The 15,651-nt window shown below is 36.6% G+C and overlaps 1 protein-coding gene across 1 annotated transcript; it reads right to left on the reverse strand.

The window, feature by feature from the left end:
* Positions 1-7,266: 7,266 nt before the first annotated feature.
* LOC123553855 (carboxypeptidase N subunit 2-like) lies at positions 7,267-10,632 on the reverse strand. Its single transcript, XM_045343547.2, has 3 exons — positions 10,515-10,632; positions 9,930-9,971; positions 7,267-8,784 (listed from the first exon to the last, which is right to left on the reverse strand). The coding sequence occupies exons 2-3, from the start codon at positions 9,939-9,941 to the stop codon at positions 7,399-7,401; spliced, it is 1,398 nt and encodes a 465-aa protein (XP_045199482.1). The 5' UTR covers positions 9,942-9,971; positions 10,515-10,632; the 3' UTR covers positions 7,267-7,398.
* Between the last annotated feature and the right edge of the window lie 5,019 nt (positions 10,633-15,651).

Consider the following 15,651-nt stretch of genomic DNA (forward strand, 5'->3'; position numbering starts at 1 on the left):
GGCTGAAGTTCTTGAACAATGTTGGAGACAACTCCTGCCGCTTATAAAATAATATTTTGTTCTTTATTTCGTTTTAGCACAGATAAAGGATTTTACCGCGATAAGTTTGACAATTATGTCTCAGTTAATGCTGAATGCCAGTTTAAGCAGCTTTTGTAGTAAAACAACTAGGTCAGAGCTAAGTCTGAAATAGCATCTTGAATAGCCTCGTACAACTTATTAATTGAAAAACATAAAGGTTTAAATACAAAACAGTAGTGAAGTTCATATCAGAGCTAAGCTGGGTATATATATTATCCAATGGACTCAGTAGCCGTGCTGTTTTATCAACATTTATTGCAATTACTTGAAATGGAAAGAAACACCTACTGCAAACAAAATAAAAGACGTAACATAAGATACGAAACAGACTAAAATGTAAATAACCTATATAAAGGAAAGTAGGGGTTTAGAAGCGTTAAGGGCATGCCAACCTCGCATCCTATCTTTTACAAATTAGACAAGACAGTTCAAACAAAATAACTCCCCGCTGAAAAAAGTTCGAGCATTCGTGCCAATATAAGATTACATAAAGTAAATCATATAGATGGGGTCAATCTAAGGTTAAAATACACCAATGTACTCAACAACTTGTCTGAAGTCAGAGTGTCAAGCTCCTACTTTTTACCAAGCAAGCTTCCTACCACCCTCCGTTTTTGTAGGATTTTTAGGAAACGATTCATGGATTCTTACACTTTCTTCGCAATCGCACCATCAAACAGGAAAGCCTGGCGACTAATTGCGAAGTGGCCAGTCAGAAAACATGCACTATGCTTTACGATATTCACATTGTATCCCCTTTTGACACATTTTACAAAAAAAAAAAAAGATGATTAGAATTAGCATTATGCTTATTTTTCCCAGAAGTTTATAGACTTTCCCCACAGTATGCGAGTTGTGTATGCGTAGACATACGATTTGTGTATGTGTTTGAAGTTTTTTAAATTTTCGAACGATCTGTAGTAAATCTTAGTAAAAGACTATCGAAGTTTGTGATATCGATAACGCTGTTGTAATACGTTTTTGGTACTAATTTAAAGATTTCTATCATTTAAATTTTTTAGTTGTGAGCAAGCTCTCAAAACATATTATATTGTGAAATATAGACACGTCGCTCGAGGGACATCCACATCCGGGTGGGGGAAGTTGACTATTTCAAAATTGGTTTCATTAAAAGCTTCAATAATGTCAAACTGTGTCTTGGTGGACAAGTTGAGCATGGAATATTGTTCATTTCATTATAGGAATAAATTAACAATGATCTTGGCATATTGTTTTGTAATGCTTAATGTTGAGTTAGAAATAAATCGAGTCTGTGTAGTGTAGGGATTCAGTAAAGAGTAAGGATCTTCAAAGGATTGTCATCAAGTCTAAGATTAAAATTCATACATTTATCTACATGATCTTTTTCAATATTATTTTCATCTCGTGGCAATAAATGATAAGTATTCATATACCTTTGTTTAAATTTTGAAGCAAGAACTTGGGATTATAGGGATTTGATATATAGAAATTTATGTGAGATTTTATGATTTTAAAAAAGTTGTTTTTTTTTCATTCAGTAAGACCATTCGGGTCTTCATTTTCTTTCCAACACCATTTTCCAGGACAATCATTAAAAGACTGATTTACTTCTGAGAGACATGTTTCAACAGGAAAGCTATATTTTGAACCTTTAGAGAAAATGTTCCTGACTCTTTTTTCATGTGCTTGTTATGGTATGACATTAGTATGTACACTGGCCTGAAATCTCGTGTGAAATGTAATAACAAACTTAGTAATGAATTTACATGTATGCTTAGCGTACGCCAAGGTGAATGCTTGTCGCCTTTTCTTTCTTCTATGTTTTTGAATGATATTATAGAACATCTCATTTTTAACAATTTCGAGGGTGTAGATACATATATGACAAAGTTATTTCTTTTGCTATATGCCGACGACATTGTCATCTTCTCTGAAACAGCAGTCGGACTACAAAAAGGATCAGATTTATTTCAAGAATATTGTTACAGATAGAAACTGAAAATCAATGTTAAGAAAACTAAAGTTATTGTTTTCAGAAAGTCGGGAATGTTATCGAGGAACTTGAATTTGGTTTTTGATAATGAACAGATTGAAATAGTTAAGTCTTTCTCGTATCTTGGTATAGTATTTACACAAGGTGGATCATTTAGCGAAACCAAAATTACGTTGGCTAGTAAGGCACACAAGGCAATTTTCAAATTAAATAGATACTTACTGAATTTTTCAAATGTTACTGTAAATCATAGACTAGAATTATTTGGTAAACTCGGTTTACCAATTGTTAATTACTCTTGTGAAATTTGGGGATTTCATAATGCTGTTAACATAGAACGATTACATACTTTTATTGTAAACGAGTTTTAAAAGGTAAGCGCACAACACATAATGACTTTTGTATACACGGTATCTTAGGAAGATTTAGTCTTGCTAATTATAGACCGGTCACCATGGCCCAGTGGTTAAGGCGTCCGCCTCGGGATCGGGAGGTCGAAGGTTCGAGCCCCATGGGGAGCGTTCGTCCGGGGGATGTTTGTCATGGGACTCATTCCGAAATGACCGGTTCGTGAGCAGCGAGCTAGTTAAATGAATGGTTACCGATTTCTATCCGCCTGGCGCCTGGCATAGTGGTAGAAGTTGGGAGGTAATTGGTACGCACAAGGCATAAGTCAAATTGGCTGGCACTTTCAATAGGAGTGACACTATAATAAACAAGACCTTTACCTTTACCTTTATAGATGCATTAGAATTATTAGATATTGGTTTAAACGTATATGTAGCAGTGATAATAAGTATAATAAAATTGTATATAACATGTTAAGGGCTGATGAAGATGTACATCCAAATAAGTCTTCCTGGATTACTTTAGTCCGAGACTTAATGTCTTCAATGAGTTTCCATGATTTATGGCTTGCACAGGAAGTTGGTAAATTTGATGTTTTCCTACACATTTTCAAGCAACGCCTCCATGACAATAGTCTTCAGTTATGGCACGATCGTTTAGAAAACTCAACTCGAGCAAATTTCTTCAGGGAGATTATTGATTTTGGTTTTCAATATTTTCTCAAATGTTTAAACGTACAGAAATTTAGGGTAGCGTTCAGCAGGTTAGTTGTTTCCTCTTACAACCTTAAAATTGAGTCTGGCAGGTGGCATAGACCAAGAAGTTTTGTTTGTTTTGGGTTTAACGCCGTTTTTCAAAAGTATTTCAGTCATGTAACGGCGGGCAGTTAACCTAACCAGTGTTCCTGGATTCTTTTACAGGTACAAACCTGTTCTCTGCAAGTAATTGCCAACTTCCCCACATGAATTATCAGAGGTGGAGGACGAATGATTTTAGACACAATGTCTTTTATCAAATCGTCACGGAGAACATACGCCCCGCCCGTAGACCAACGCTCTCCCTACTGAGCAAAGCGGCAAGAAGTATTCCATTAGTAGATAGAAAATGCACTGTTTGTGATAAACATGAAGATGAGTTTCACTTCATTTTAGAATGTTCATACTTTTACGATTTACGTAAACAATACATCAACAGGTACTTTTGGATTAGACCAAGTATGTTTAAATTGAAATAATTGTTTCAGAGTGTAAAAATAAAAATGTAATTAAGCGTTTAAGTATATACATATTTAAATCGTTTGAAATTAGAAACACTATAAATGACACAATTTATTTTGTAGCTATACCTTGTCTCTTATGTTACTGAGTGCGATTATATGTGTAATATAGCGATGTAGTATTGTATATTCATATGTTGTACACATATGTAAATTTGTGTTAATATAATCTCATACTCAGCTAGTTAAAACAAAATAAGAAATGACACCTTCTCCGCATACAGTACATTACCAGACGATCAGCTGAACCCTTAATCCTTTTTACTTAAACGCTGAAGTTTTTGCTATGTTCCGTTGTTATTTATTCTGAGCAGAACGTTATGTTTATGCATGCACTTTTTAAAGCTGGTTTATATCAACACAATTTTTGTCACGTGACTTGCTATTGTTATTGTGATTCATTTACATGTACATATGGGCTTATGGCCTATTGAATCTAAAATAAAATCGTCTTCTTCTATGACCGGCCGGTGGATAACAACCTTTAGATTCTCTTTACAATAACAACTGCTCCATGTCTAAATCCGAGACAAGTTCACTGTAATTAAACGTTACGTTTTAACTGGTTAATATGTGTAACTAATAATCGGTATTTCTGAATTATAAGTATGTTTAGGAATAGAACTAACTGCATATTGGTCTTTAAAAGTAGTAGGTAAAACTTTTCAATAAACTCTATTCCGTTATTAAGGAAAGACAAATAAGAAAGTTGCGTCTATGATCAGATTCAGCATTAATTTGTGGCCAGGTAAAATGTTGCATGTAAATTTGAATGTGTACATATAACAATGTCGTCAGCTCCTTGATCAATTTTCTTTAATGCAGAAACAGGTAACGAGGTTAAACATGATAATATATTGTGTCTGTCAGAATTTTTAGTATCATAGTGCAATCAGTGACAGTTATTCTTTCGCAAAGTCTACGCTTGATATTTCCATTTTGTCGAATATCGTGAGAACGATTGGGAATAAAAAAATATGAAAAGACCAGTCCAAACTGGTAAAGAATCCAGAACAATTGTTAGGTTAACTACCAACCGTCACATAACTGAAATATTGTTAAAAATGGCGCTAACGACGTCATGAAATTGTGTAAGAATGTTGTTTAACATGATACTTTAACTTTGGAATTGCGCATCAGACATTTTAGCACATCTGAGCAAAAAGTGCTCAAAGTGAACTTTTATGGTAACACTGTGTCCGTCGTCCGTCTCCGTCCATTGTTGTTCATAGTTCAAAATGTCGTTAACACTCTACAGGTTACAGTTCTAATCAAACTGTAAAGAAACTTTGTCAGAATATATCGGCAGATTTTGACAGTAGGTCATCTTGGCTAAAACACTACGTGACTAGGTCAAATGATAGAAAATGTCTTGTCAAGATTCCATTTGTTATACTGAATCTACATAAGGCCTGGTCAGTCTGTTAGTCTTCTTAAAATCTACACTAAGTTTGATACTGGATTACCTAGGTCAATATTTAATGTCACTGGATGAAGTCATAGAAAATTTTGTTCACACATTAGAAACCATTGTTTTTATTTTTGGAATGTTAGAATGTTTGACTTTATAAAATCTAGATCTAGTTTGGAAATGGATTATCTGAGATTTAAAAAAAACGTGGTCTTGAGGCTGTATCATAGAAAGAAAACAACAACACATTGTTAGCCCTCTAGAGGCCATAATTTCTTTTGGATCTTTCGAAATCGGGTGGGAATATTTACATTTATCAAATGTAAAAACAAAGAAAAATATCAAACAGGGAATGCCACGCACCAAAAGCGCAGCCTCCTCAAAACGAACCCCCCAGCACGCAAACGCGTGCACCACACACACACACACACACACACACATTCAAAGCTTACACATCAGGACAAAACGAACAACACACACACACACACACACACACACACGCACACACACACACACACTCAAAGCCAACACATAAGGACAAGACGAACAAAAAGCATACACACACGCGCGCACACAAAGTCAACACACAAGGACAAAACGAACAAGCAAAGGAACACAGTGGGGCACCGCCTTAGAACGGTCAGTGGCAAAAACACCACTGGGGAGCTTAAACCGGTTTATGGTGCGCACCCAACCTCACTCTTACCCCCACCATGTTCCAAAGACATGGGACAGTGTAAATAAAAGTAATCCCCTCCAGGTGAATCTCTAACACACGTAATGGAAACAAAAAGGCATGGCATGTAAAACACAAAAATGCTCGTGTATAAATATATAAAAAGCAAACCTTAAGAACCAAAAACGTATGTACTCAATGCCTTTTCAGAAGACAGAGCAACAAGAGAAACACCCTTAAGGGCCCGACGAAACAGGCCAGAAGACAAATATCAAAACAGTTCAGTCCTGGTAGGATTTAAAAACTGCTCATCATAGAGTCCTCCCCCTCTTCCGTCAGACGCAATCAAAGAGGGAAGCGTAGTTTCCAACTGTAAACGGGTTGAACACTAAACATGCGGTATGTCTCAAAACAGTTGGGTCGTAACCTCTTTTAATAAAACGTTTGATAATATTTTCAAATACATTTGGAAAATTACCATGACCCAAGATCTTACGAAGTTTGTAAACCAAGTTAATTTTGAAACTGGATTAAAAACTAAAATCTAGTTCACTAAACCAAAATAATAGAAAAACCTTATAAACACTTCAGAGACTAAAGTGTATATCCGATCAATATGCATGTTACATACTCATAATGTTTGCCTGAATCAATTCGGGTATAGTTTGAGACTTGGTCATCTAGCATTAACATATAGGTCCGTAAATAAACTTAACACTTAGACGCCATATTTTCCACATGAAATTTTGTCGGAACATTTTTCTTTATAAAATATAGAAGGTTTCCTGGGATAAAACTAGGCCACTGTGTCATATCATAGAACACTCATATTTTTTACCCGATTTACATAAAATGGTCAGAAAGTTTGTCTTTTTATAAAATCTTGGTCAAGTTATAAACTCGGTCAGTATGTAGGTTACTTAAGACTAATTCAGAAAAAAAAAACAACCTTTTTGCACTATAGAGGCAATACTTAGTCTTTGACGCATATGGAATTCAGTCAGAATAATTGTTTTAATGAAGTCAAAATCAATTTCAATATTGCGTTATCCGGGATAAATACTAGGTCACTTTGTCAAGTCATAGAAAAACGTTCTTAGTCATTCATAGACCTGATACCCTACATTTTACCAAGTTTCAAATTCGTCCGACATTTTGTTGAGACAAACCTTCGAACCAAGTTGCAATACGGTGGGTCCATAATTGTAATCTCTAGAGTCTTCAAAGCGAAACTGTTAACGTCGGACGACGACGACCTACCATGGACACTGGGCGATCTCACTAGCTTACCATGACATTGATTGTCTCAGGTGCATAACTTGTAATGTTGAAGAGCATTTAGATTAAAAGTATTGACAACAAGATTAATGATGGTAGGTCACAAACTTTTATGTATAAAACAATTTTTCCCTGACGGACAGACAAAGCCAAATCTATATCCCCCACCGCAAAGTGGTGGCATAAAAAGACAGGTCAGACTTTAAAGACACAAAACAAAACCTGTTTCAATGCAGTATTTATTATAGCAGGTCATTGCAGTGATAGTACACACATAATTACAATAATTTGTTTTCGTATAAAGTTAACAATGTCTGTGTATATCTATTATTTACTTGTGTCCTATTTGATTTTTAACAGATTTTCGGACACACTGTCGGAACTCTAGTTGTTGCGTATTTGTCAATTTCCATGGTTATAGTTTCGCATTCTCCTTTTATGTTTAGAGCGGTGTTATTTTTGCTCTTGTAGCAATAAAGCCAGTTGAGGTCGCAGTTGCATTCGATGTATGTATCCCGACTGGACAGATCTAGCGTTTGTAGTGTTGGAATATTAGTGATGGCGTAGGGCACCAAATAGAGCTCGGTTTCTTTCAGAATCAGTTCGTTTAACTTTTTTAAGTCATAGAATGTGCTTCTGGAAACATACAGCAATGGGTTATACGAAATATTCAGACTTCGTAAATTTTCCATATGCTGAAGGTCGTTTTTTTCGATAGTTGTTATTTTGTTATACGAGAAGTCGAGGTTAATGATGCCTTCTAGCTTGGATAAGGCACCCGGGATACGATCTAAGTTACAGTCCTGGAGATTGACTGTTGTCAGGTTACTGCCAACAACGCTGACGGCTTGATCACTGATGAACTGAAGATTGTTCCTGGCAAGACTGAGATTATGAAGCTGGTTGAGAGTCAAAAGAACGGAGGGGAACGTGGTTAGGCTGTTGTTTTCGAGCGACATGGTTTCAAGCTTGTCTGTTAAACCAGCAAAAGCTGGAATGAGGATGCCGGCGTCACCGACATGAATGTTGTTGTCGAAATGTAGTTCATTCGCGCTCTTAAGATCCTGTAAGGCGATTGGAACCGCAATCAGTTTTGTGTTTTGCATCCATAGTTTTTTCAGAGTCCATTCAAATCCACTGAAGGCAGTTATAGGAATTCTGTCCATTTCGTCACTCCCGCCATAAAACTTTAATACACGAAGCATCTGTAAGTGATGGATTGTTGGCGGCCATTCTTTTAGATTGCTGTCGCCGAAACGAAATTCAGTAATGTAGTCTCCAAGTTCACGCATTACTTCATTAGTAAAGTTGCCGTGTGCAATTGGATTATAACTGATGTCTAACAATTGAAGAGAATGAAGTTTTCCAAGAACTTCAGGCAGAAACGTTATCAAATTATCCCTAAGATCTAGAACCTTGATCTGATCTTGCAGTGGCTGGAAGGCATCTGCTTCGATTGTTGCAATTTTATTGTTCGCGAGAATTATCTTAGTGACGTTGATGTACTGAAAGGTTCGTGCTGGGATGCTAGTTATGGCGTTTTTACTCAAATCAACTTTTTCAAAGACCCAATTCGTCTTATAGAGAGGTGGAGGTATATTTTTGATACCTCGATTGAAGCATTCTATTGCCTGTGGAGTGCATGTGCAAGGATGGCTCGAGCCTTTAGCTGGACAATCATTAACTCTGTCATAGACGGCTCCATGAACTAGTAATACCATCATAAGCAGTGGAAGACTCTGAAAATATATAACAGGCGTGTTTATACTGATGTCATCACAATATAGATGATAGGACATAGTTCGTGCTTTTGCAAAGACATGAATTATAAATGCCCCACATTGCAACCAAGGTGGTCGGATTCTGAAGATCACTTTAAATTGAATAACTGAAATACAAAAAAAACTTACAAAAAACATACAATCCAGACAATACACTCTATTCAACTGATGTTGCTTAAGTTATAACAAAGGTGCACGTTGGGCGATGCAAAAGGGACAATTTGGATTTTTTATTGTCATGTTTTCAGTCGCACTCTGATTTATATCGCTAAACAACAACAAAGTTAACAACATGAATCAGACAAGCAGCCAAACAAACTACATATTCAAACCACTTTTATACTTGTGTCATTCAAATTAAACACCGGCGTCTCGGATAAACTGTGCTCATCCATTTTCGTTAGTGTAACACGAGTCTCTTCAATACATGTATTTCTGAATAACAGAGTTCTGTGCAAGGCGGAGCTAGTGGGCGTGTCACACATTCCATTACATCTCGCTGACTGTCTCAGCCATTATTTTGCTTGGTTGCGTTCTTAACTTCCAAATGATCTTCTCCCCGCCCGCTTAGCTCAGTTGGTAAGAGCGTTGGTCTACGGATCGCGGGGTCGCGAGTTCGATCCTCGGGCGGGGCGTATGTTCTCCGTGACTATTTGATAAACGACATTGTGTCTGAAATCATTAGTCCTCCACCTCTGATTCATGTGGGGAAGTTGGCAGTTACTTGCGGAGAACAGGTTTGTACTGGTACAGAATCCATGAACACTGGTTAGGTTAACTGCCCGCCGTTACATGACTGAAATACTGTTGAAAAACGGCGTTAAACCCAAAACAAACAAACAAACAAACAAATGATCTTCTCATTGATGTTATTATCAAACTGTGAGCATATTTCAGTTGCTTACGATTCTTTGTTTGATTACGTTTCCCCTCCTTTCTATAAACTGTATTTTTGAAAAAAAGTTCTTTTTTGGCAGACAGTCGACCTCTACCACTGTGCCTTCCTTATATACACTCACTGTATGAACGAACCAATAATAATAATTTTAAACCACACCATTAATTGAATCCTGGGAAATAGTTACAAATTAATATAGTCTTACCTTCAACAGCATCTTTGATTCTGGTGTCTTCTTTACATCGGTCTGAAAATTATTAATTATTAGAATTTAGCATATTAGAAACGGCATGTCTGATTATGCAAGTTTATCGCATGTTCAAGAGGTTTTTTCGCATGATCTCTTTTCCGTCTAATTTATCAAAATGTCATATGCTCTTGCATCTCCAATGATATTTTTTAATCAAGTATTAAAGCATTAGGACCATGTTTCTCAAAACTTTATCCAGATGTTAGATGGCTAATCTTTGCATCATATATTGATGAAAATGCAAAAGAATTTAAAACGTTTATGCGAAGGACTTTTTTATCGTGCAATTTTAGTTTTAACGGTTTGAAATAGCAAATGTGACTTTATTTTGTGTATGTAAGGACCTTAGAATATTATGCTTGTTGCAGGCAATACATAAAGTAGTGTTACTACTTTTATTTATGAAACAATTAACATGTGAACTTGATTTATTCAAAAGCACATGAAGCACAATGATGTTATTAATAAGCGAGTCCAAAAATAATTTTTAAAATTCAGCTTTGCTTATTTACAAATGAATCTTTGAAAGTAAATTCTTACCTGAAAGTTTGTGGCCTGGTGCACTCCAGCTACAAATGGGGTTTGTTAGGTGCTCGAATGTAATAAATGGGTTTTCTTATCGAACTTCACCTGGGTCTGGTTATGTTTTGATTAAAAATATCTTAAGCCCACAAAAGCAGAAAAAAGAGATAAATTGATATCAATGTTTGCAAAAGGTTAGAGGAGAGATATCAGAAACGTTCATTACTTCCTAGTTACCAACTGAATCTCAAGTACATATCGCCTTTCAGGTCTCTTCGCCTGACACTCTTGAGCACATTTCGACTTTACTTCTAATACCTCGATTTTTCTTTTCAATTTTAGAATATGCTAAAAGAATCTCCAGATTAAAAGGTAAAACCAGGTTCTCGCTATTAGGCTAGACTAACTGTAAACAAGACGTATCTTTAAAAATGATACACGGTTACATTAGCCAACTAGATCCTTATCCAGTGTACACAATTCAAGTTTTCCAATGCTTGTTGATATTATATAACTAAAACCTAAAGTAATCAACACCCATACTTTTCAGTGTTGAAATCCCATTAGACTTCAGGATTTGGCATTCACAAATTGCATAATTTCATGGGGAAGACGCATGTACCCCCATACATAAATAATACAACACTTTCTCAAAATAAGATAACCATTTTATTGATAACAGCTCTCAAACACATAGACCAAAGAATGTGGATCATGAACAATATTTATAATTTCTAACTCATTATAATAGAAAATTCATTTAAAATACAATCATTTTTTAGGAAAGGTAAAAACTTGTGAAACTCGTTTAATGACAGAAAAGACTTTCTCTTAAAACACAACAGTATGCAGGAATCAGTGTTTAAAATACCAAAATATTGCAGGATGGGCTTCCCCGTCGTATAGTCTCCCCCACCCTCCTACACCATTGTATATATACACACATATAAAATATTGTGTATACACTATCTGAGTCTGGGATGTACCCAATTGTTCCTAAAACACTTCAAGCACGCATTTTATAGCCAAGGATTCATGTCTCAGAGGAATTTAGAAATGTTCTGCTCTCTCCGCTCTCAAACTTGGCAAACAGATCTCTTGTGCGACAAACTAGGTGTACAGTAACAGATACTTACCTGTGATTATTTTACCTCCTGGTACAACCCTTTAAATGCTGAGTGCCAAGCAAAGGAGCCGCCAGTGCCATTTTTCAAGTCTTTGATATGACGCAGCCGGGGATCGAACCCCAGACCTCCCGTACTCAAAGCGGACATCATACCACTGAGCTACTGAGGTGGTAAAATAGTGGACTTTATCAGACATTATTGCTTACATACATCAGATAAGCAGTACAGGTCCAGAGGCCATGGCAAGCTCATTATACGTACAGATATAATTATTATATAAAAAAAGATTCCAAAAGTGGGAAGTGTATACCTCCAAATATACATCGAAATGCATCTGAAGAGTTCAGCAATCCATTTTGTTTTTCGTGAGAGCATGCCCCCGAGCCCTCCTAATATGTCCCGATGAACATCCAGTTTTAGTTGGCTTTGTTCCTTAGGGCTCATTTATCTTTTATAAGTTCAAAAAAAAAGTTCCGACCTTCATAAAAGGCAAAAACAATTTCTCGGCGTCAAAGTAAAATCCCAGACCCCCCCCCCCCACGCACACACACATACATACGCAAGCACGCGCACACGCACACACGAACGCACACACGCACGCACACACACACCTCTGAAGTTCAAATAGTCAGCCCCGAAACTTGTCTATAGTCATCATCGGAGACCTATATGGGCGACTCCTCCAGAACACCTTTAGTAGTTTTAGTGGGACGATAGTGCAAGATACAGAAGACACTCCAATTCCAAAAGCTTCTCTGGTCCTTTCGCGTGCAAGGTGTAAAGCATCCATACACAGGACTCTTATACCATTGTTTGTAATTTTCATTAGAGGAGAAGGGACTCGGACTCATGATCTTGGTTTCGTAGTTAGACAGTGTTATTCTTGCACACCGGACTGGCGTTTCCGGTGATTTTACCCATGCCGGCAAAACCCATCTGGCACCCCCCATGCCAGATGACTCTCGTGCTGTTAATGACAACTAGTTGTTCATGCGCTGATAATATATTGTTTATGTAATAATACGAAAAAAGCATATAGTATATTTCTCGATTCAAAATACGTTAGTTTACCATAAGAACATAACGTTACGCTACAAACGATACACTTAAGTGGAACTTTGTTATTGTGCGTAACGCAAAACATCATGACGTCACTTCTGCTTACGGACGTTAATTTCCCGCGCTCTACTATAAGAAAGAGTGCTACAAAGAAAATATTTCTACCTGTTATTTGTAAAATACGGTATGCAAGAAAAATAATCTGCCAGAATAAAATGCTAACATGTAGACGATGTGCAAGAAAAAATATCTGTCATGTGTTTACGAATCAGATGGAAATATCCGTCTCTCGGCCACCTGCGCATGGGCGGTAATTCGGCAAGCCTCATTACCGCCGAATGCGCAGGTGCCCTCGGGACGGATATTTCTATCCGATTCGTAAACATATGACAGATATTATTAGCACTAGAACACTACATGTATGCTCTACACTTTTGGACCAGTTCGTATCCCATAAATTGTTACGCTTTCATCAAACGTTCGGGATAAGAGGACTAAGATGGGCAAGTTTTGCACATCTGTTTCGCTTGGAGTATAGTAGAATGCAACTGTTACATACGAGGGTGGGAAACAGTGAAAATGACAACTTACCATTACATATCCAGTGACACTTTTGCCGTATTTAAACGTAATAACGATTTTGACACTTGCACACTTCCATTGCCGACATTTGCCGTCCTCATGCGAAGAGGCCCTTATATATCTGGAAGACCCGTGTGCAATGGCAGCTGATTTAGGACATTTCGCGTGGGTGCGAGGCTTAAGTTACACATTCATTGTGTTGTACTGTCGAAATTAAGGTCCTCTATTTGCCACCAACAAAATGGAAATGGCCCTAAACACAAATTGTTTTGGCCAGTTCAGGAATGACGAAAAGTTTGACTTCCTAAACATTCCCACTGAAGTATAAATAGATGCGGGTTTTAATGTTTGCATGTGATTGTCATTGACAGTTAAGTTAAGTGTGACTATTCATGAAGTGAGGAGAGGCAATAACATGATAGGTAAAAACAACATTCACCCCACTCTCATTTCTTTTTGGTACCGAAAGGAAATATTATAGAATCCGTTTAGTGCCGTCACGGTTTCACGTGCTTAAGGTATGACACAATAGATATGAAAATGTAACCTTGGAATATCACCTGGCACCATAAAAATTTAAAATTTGAACCACTAGAACTGAGCATTAATCCAAACTGGATGATCGCGCTATCATCGCAATTTTTAAATAAAATCAGAAAAATGTGTACTTGGACAATAACCTTTCACATGTCAAGGCACTAATGTAGAAACGCGAGGTTTGCACGGCAATTCAAAATGGGAGTTTCGCAATATTATCGCTTGAAATTGAAATCACAAAATCTAAAAGGCGAAAATATAACCTTTACAGTTTCAAATTACCCAGCTCACACAACTTTTTAACAATAAGAACTTGATGTTATTGCTTGAGAAACAACAAGGTGCAGGTCTTTTAAACACATTCTTGCATAAAAACTACTTTTTTCACTGGATCCGCCCATGTATTAACGGGAGAAAAATCGTGTGCAAACAAGGTAATTCACGTGCTGTTAATACCCGATTTTTATTTTTGAAATGCTTTGCCAGGGATATATGTATGTATTTTTACGCACACTGATATTTGGCATCTGCGTCTTGTTTCTTCCTTAACAACCTCATCTTGTAGCATTATAAATACAATGTAATCCATAGTATGTTTAGCTGTATCTGTTTCCAACCCCAAACGTACTACCCCCATCAATGTACGCCCTAGCTTCTCTTAGAGTTCACTCCCTTTACAAAGCGTCTGTTCAGTTATTGTAAATAACTGTGAATAAATAAGTATCGCGTGTAACTTGTGCTATTGTTCGTTTTTAGATATTATATTTATGATTTTGGTAAGTATCAGTCGGTATGTTTTTATCTAATTTCTTGAAGAATTTATATAAACAGCTTGGAAACTTGACACTACGTTCGTACTTATCCGTACTCCAACTGCGTGTCCGTACTCAATATAACTCGAATGCAAAGTTATAATTCTTGAAATTGTGATCGAGTCCACCAAATTGTGAAATGATATGAACAATTATTGGTAATTTTATGTTTGTAATAATGAGAGATAAAAAATCGCTTAAAAACCTTCAGGAGGTGCTTTTGATAGCGTTGTTTATTTCCGGGCCCTGGATACGGATATTTAAAACATGTTTACCGTTTCCAAGAACAACTGGAATGGTAAATAAAAAATGTACCGGAATCGTCAAGTCATCACGTATGAAAACAATATATAAATCGTCGTGAAATATATCTTTATGCAAGAATAGCGACAATACACGTTTGTTTTGTGTATTAACATCTGCAGAAGCCCTTGGGATATGTTTGTGACCTCGACCTTCGGTCTCGGTCACAAACAATCCCGCGGGCTTCTGCAGACGTTAATACACAAAAAAGCGTGTATTATCCCTACATTGATTTTTAAATGTATATGGCAAATTCAGGAAAAACTGTAACATTGGATCTTCTATTACATATTAGAGGAGGCAATACCTACAAATCAAATATATGGTCATATAGAATTATCTCCCTTACCTTGCGATTATTACATATGACTGTCAGTTGTTTTAGCTCGTCACTTTTGTTTCGTGTTGTGCTTTTTCAATCAAGCTAATGTTGTTTTCTTGCAAATAAGTATAGTCTATGAATTTAAGTATCTTATTGGACCATAAACAATTTGTTGTATTAAAATTAGATAATATGTTATTGTTTAGAAGTTGTATTAATATGCTGTATGAATATACATACTACACCATGCATGCGTGTGGTTTTATAAGGCTATTAGGGGATGTTCTCCGATCCCTCTTTGCATATGACGGAGAGAATAAATAGGGTTACCCTGTAACGGGGAATTAATTTTTAAGATAGGTCGTAGAAAGGTAGCGGTGTGAGTTGGAATTAATAGTTGGTGAAACAGGTCT

Source organism: Mercenaria mercenaria, chromosome 7, assembly GCF_021730395.1.
Source record: "Mercenaria mercenaria strain notata chromosome 7, MADL_Memer_1, whole genome shotgun sequence".
Lineage (NCBI taxonomy): Eukaryota > Metazoa > Mollusca > Bivalvia > Venerida > Veneridae > Mercenaria > Mercenaria mercenaria.